The sequence below is a fragment of the Vicia villosa genome, linkage group LG3 (assembly GCF_029867415.1).
Source record: "Vicia villosa cultivar HV-30 ecotype Madison, WI linkage group LG3, Vvil1.0, whole genome shotgun sequence".
NCBI classification, from domain to species: Eukaryota; Viridiplantae; Streptophyta; class Magnoliopsida; order Fabales; family Fabaceae; genus Vicia; species Vicia villosa.
Window position 1 is genome coordinate 174,140,130 of NC_081182.1, and position 5,053 is coordinate 174,145,182.

The following is a 5,053-nucleotide window of genomic DNA, read 5'->3' on the forward strand; positions in this document are numbered from 1 at the left end:
AATAAAAGAGATCAAATAAGAATAAAATTATTTACTACTTTATCCATATTTTTATATAAATTTCGAATTAGATAGTTTTTCAAAATAATAAATAAAAATCATAAATATAAAAATTATTTTAATGACTAATTATGATTAAAAAAAATCATTTTCACTTAGTTTAAAAAAATTACAAGAAGTTGACATCGTCATTGATGAAGCTGATGTTGAATCGGAATTACGGTTTTGGGAGAATGCTTTGATCTTGTATATGTTAGGAGAGGATCTGAGTATGCACGCACTGAAGAGTTTCATGATGAAGGCATGGAACTTCATCCAATTACCAGATCTCTTCTACCATGATGATGGATATTTTATCCTTCGTTTCAAGACACATGATGATATGGATGCAGTGCTTATGCGAGGTCCATATACTATTCGCAACATTCCGATGTTGTTGAGAGAATGGAGGCCTGATTTCAACCTCAAGACGGACCTACTTCGCACTCTCCCTATATGGATCAAATTACCACAACTGCCACTGCATCTATGGGGAGCAACAAGCTTGAACAAGATAGGTAGCGCTATTGGTATACCATTGGTTACTGATGAGTGTACTACTCACAAGTTGAGAGTGTCATATGCTAGAATTCTGGTCGAAATTGATATCACACAGAAGCTGCTTGATGAAATTACCATCACTGATAATGAAGGTAGAAAAAGAAAGCAGGCTATTGAGTATGAGTGGCGACCTAAATTCTGTGAGCGATGCCAGAAGATAGGACACCAATGTGATACAAATATACAACAAAAGGTCTGGCAACCAAAGAAGAAAAAGAGTGAAGCTGACATGCCAGGACAAAAACAACCAGAGATTACACGACCAGTGACAAGTGACAAACCAGCTGAACATGATAATTCAAAGAAACAAGAGGAAGATGAAGGGCTATGGACACCTGTGAGTAAAGCAGCTAGAGATAGAGGTAAGGTCATTCAAACTACTATTGCTGATAGTGTTCAGAGTGTTAATGGTTTTGGAGCTTTGGAAGCTTTGAATGGCTCCCAAAATCCTTTTGATAGAGGCCCATGTTAGCTGCTTGGAACATAAGGGGGCTGAACAAAGCTGGTAAGCTTAGGGAGGTTAGCTCCCATCTCCTAAAGCTACAGCCTGATATCATTGTACTTATTGAAACTAGAGTAAAGGAGAATAAAGCATCCATGATAAGAAATAAACTAGGATTCAAAGGAGACTACATTGACAACTATAGTCATCATGGTAATGGTAGATTGTGGGTTGAATGGAATCCTAACAAAGTAAGTGTGAGGTATGTTAGTAGCTCGAGCCAGTTTATACATTGTGGAATATATGCTCTTGATGGAAGTTTTAACTATTGGTTGACTGCCATTTATGCACATAATGATTTGGCACAAAGAAAGAAACTGTGGAAGGATCTTGAGGATATTCATAAGAGTCAAACTGGACCTTGGTGTACTGTTGGTGATTTCAATAATGTGATGTCAAGCCAAGATAGAGTTGGTGGTAATATAGTAACTGAATCAGAATATGAGGATCTTCATGTCATGGTGGAGAACACAGGGCTAGGAGAAATGGATAGCAAAGGTGAATTTTACACATGGACAAATAAGCAAGCTAATAACCCCATCTACTCTCGGATTGATAGGCTATTGGCTAATACTGACTGGTTCCACACTTACCATCAAGCTACACTTACCATCCTTCCCCCTCATGTCTCAGATCATGCAATCTTGTACCTGCAAATGCCTACAGAACCTAGGGGTAAGAAACAATTCAGATTCAATAATTGCTGGGTTGAAACTAGAGGCTATACTGATTGTGTGGAAAGAAGCTGGAATCTGCCTGCTAGGGGCCCTCCTATGCAGAAACTTTGGTTCAAATTGGAGAGGTTGAAACCTGAGCTACTGAAGCTGCAGAAGCACACTAATGATATTCAGAATAACAAGATTAAGGCTAGAGATTTGCTGGACCAGGCCTATGAGCAGCTTAGAAACCACAATATGGATCCCACCACTATTGCCTTGGTCAAGAGCAGGACTGAAGAAGTTCTTTATTGGAATGAGATGGAGGAAACTATGCTTCAGCAAAGGACTAAAATTGACTGGATAAGGCTAGGAGATAGAAATAATGCTTATTTCCATACCTGCCTTAAAGCCAAACAGGGTGCCCAAAGAATAAATACTGTTCAAAGAGAGGATGGTGCTATCCTTACTACTCAAGAGGATATTACTCAGGAGGTCCATGGTTTCTATCAGAATCTTATGGGGAAGGAAAACACAGGACTCCACCAGGTGGACATTGAAGCACTCAGAGCTGGTAGCCAACTTGATCAGGATCAGAGAGAGAGCCTTGTAAATAAGGTTACAATTACTGAGATTGAGAATGCCCTAAAAGGTATTGGTGATTTGAAGTCTCCTGGTGTGGATGGCTATGGAGCTAAGTTCTTCAAATCATGTTGGCATATCATCAAGGCAGATGTGGTTATGGTAGTGCAGGAGTTCTTTGAACATGAGAGACTTTTCTTGCCATTTAATCAAACTGTGGTTACACTGGTGCCAAAAACCAAAGAGGCAAGGAATATCAAAGATTATAGGCCTATTGCAGGCTGCACAACCTTTTACAAAATCATCTCAAAGATTCTCACAAATAGGCTTGGCAAAGTGTTAAAAAGTGTTATCCACCTATCACAGGCAGCTTTCATCCCTGGACAGATTATTCATCATCATATCATGCTAGCTTATGAATTGATCAAAGGCTATAGTAGAAAAGGTGGAGCTCCAAGGGCAATGATACAATTAGACCTTCAAAAGGCCTATGACATGGTTGACTGGCATGCCTTGGAAACTGTTTTGAAAGAATTGGGAATACCTTGTAGGTTTGTCAACTGGCTTATGATTGTGGTGAGGACAGTCACTTATAGATTCAGGGTAAATGGCAGCCTAACCACTGAGATGCAGGCAAAAAGAGGAGTGAGGCAAGGAGACCCCATATCTCCACTCCTCTTTGTGGTAATGATGGAGTACCTGAACAGATTGATGACCAAAATGCAAAAGGATCCAAATTTCAAGCACCATCCAAAGTGTAAAAAATTGGGGATCACACATCTCTCATTTGCAGATGATGTGCTCATGTTTTGTAGGGGAGAGTTTGATTCTGTGGAAACAATGATGAATAGCTTACATACTTTTGCTGACACAACTGGACTGATTGTGAATCCAAGGAAATGTAAAGTGTTCTTTGGTGGAGTGGATGATCATACAAAGAGGAGAATTACTGCACTCACATCCTTTGAAGAAGGGAAGCTCCCATTCAGATATCTAGGAGTTCCTCTAACCACAAGAAAACTGAATATAAAGCACTATCTTCCACTCATTGACAAAATTCTGGCTAAGGTGAATCACTGGTCCTCTAGACTTTTGAGTATGGCAGGTAGAATCCAGCTTGTCAGAACCACTACCACTGCTATTGCACAATTTTGGATGCATTGTCTTCCCCTTCCAAAGACAGTCATAAGGAAGATAGATGGGATTTGTAGAAGCTTTGTTTGGACTGGGAAAGCAATTGTCAGCAAGAAAAGTCCCATTGCTTGGGAGTCAGTCTGCAAGCCAAAGAACATGGGAGGTATGAACATCTTTAACCTTTCTCTATGGAATGATGTAACTCTGTTGAAATGCTTGTGGAATCTGAGTTTAAAGGCTGATAACCTGTGGGTCAAATGGGTGCATACTCATTACCTAAAGAAGGAAACATTAATGGAGGTGGATATTAGGAATAGCTGTTCATGGGTGATGAAGAAAATTCTGAGATTGAGAGAGCAGCTTCCTAATTTGCAGCCTACATGGGATCTCATGATTCAAAAGAGGAAATTTTGTATGCATAGTGTGTATGTCAAGATGATGGAGGCTGACAGGGTGCCTTGGCGTTACTTAATTCAGGATAACTGTGCGAGACCTATAGCTATCACCCTCACTTGGATGGCATGCCATGGAAGATTAAGCACGAAGGATAGACTGAGAAAACTGGGCTTCATCACTGATCGTGTGTGCAGTTTGTGTAATGCTGATGATGAGACTCATGATCACCTTATGTTTGGCTGCAGTGTTGCGAAGGGGATCTGGAATCATGTACTCGACTGGCTGGGCATTAAACACGATCCTCAACCTTGGTCCATGGAGATTGACTGGCTCATTCGTATGATTGGTAAGAAAGGATGGCGGTTTAGAGTCCTAAAGATTGCTCTAGCCGAGACAGTTTATGAAGTTTGGCACTATAGGAATGATATAGTTTTTAGAGGAAATACACATAGAAGCAATAGTATAGATATTGCTAATAGAATCATAGAGAAAGTGATATATAGAGGGTGGTATTCACCCAAATTAAGAAAGCAAATAGCTACCTTAATGTGTTAACTTGTATTGGTGGTTATTTTGGATGGTTGGATCTTGGATCACCTTGTAATTAGACTGTTTTTTGAATTAATAATATATCCCTTGATTCAAAAAAAAAAAAAAATTACAAGAAGATTTTGTCTTAGTTTTATTTAGTGAATTAATTATATATTTAATTTTATATAATTTAAAATTTATTTATGAAATATAATAAGAATATTTTTCATTTATATAAGTTAGTATTTTTTAACTTTAAAATTGTTTTGGAGATTGTGTTTATAAATTGAATTTTTTTAACTATAAACTGTTTTTGAAAATTAGTTTATGAAATAATTTTTTTATGTAATCATAAAATATAATAAAGAAATAGTAAATAAATATTTTTATTATTATTATTATTATTAATTTTATATATAAAAATAAGGTGTTGATTTAAATATTTATTAGGCTAATATTATTATTATATCTTGATAATAATGATATATATATATATATTTAATAATATATTTTAATACAATTAATTATACTATTAATTATATTGATTCACTTTGATTTTAATTTTTTTTAATAAGTATTGAGTTCTTTCGGATATGCATATCCGAAAAATCCCAAGACAAAAAATTGGAATATTTCGGATATGCATTTCCGA

At 37.0% G+C, this 5,053-nt stretch overlaps 1 protein-coding gene across 1 annotated transcript; it reads left to right on the top strand.

Annotated features, from left to right (window-relative positions):
• The first annotated feature begins 250 nt into the window (after positions 1-250).
• LOC131659416 (uncharacterized) lies at positions 251-1,072 on the top strand. Its single transcript, XM_058928607.1, has one exon. It carries the CDS (start codon positions 251-253, stop codon positions 1,070-1,072), a length of 822 nt encoding a protein of 273 aa, XP_058784590.1.
• The last annotated feature ends 3,981 nt before the right edge of the window (positions 1,073-5,053 follow it).

Excerpts from the sequence above, each read along its gene's own strand:
- LOC131659416 (XM_058928607.1), top strand. The coding sequence starts at position 251 with ATGTTAGGAGAGGATCTGAGTATGCACGCACTGAAGAGTTTCATGATG.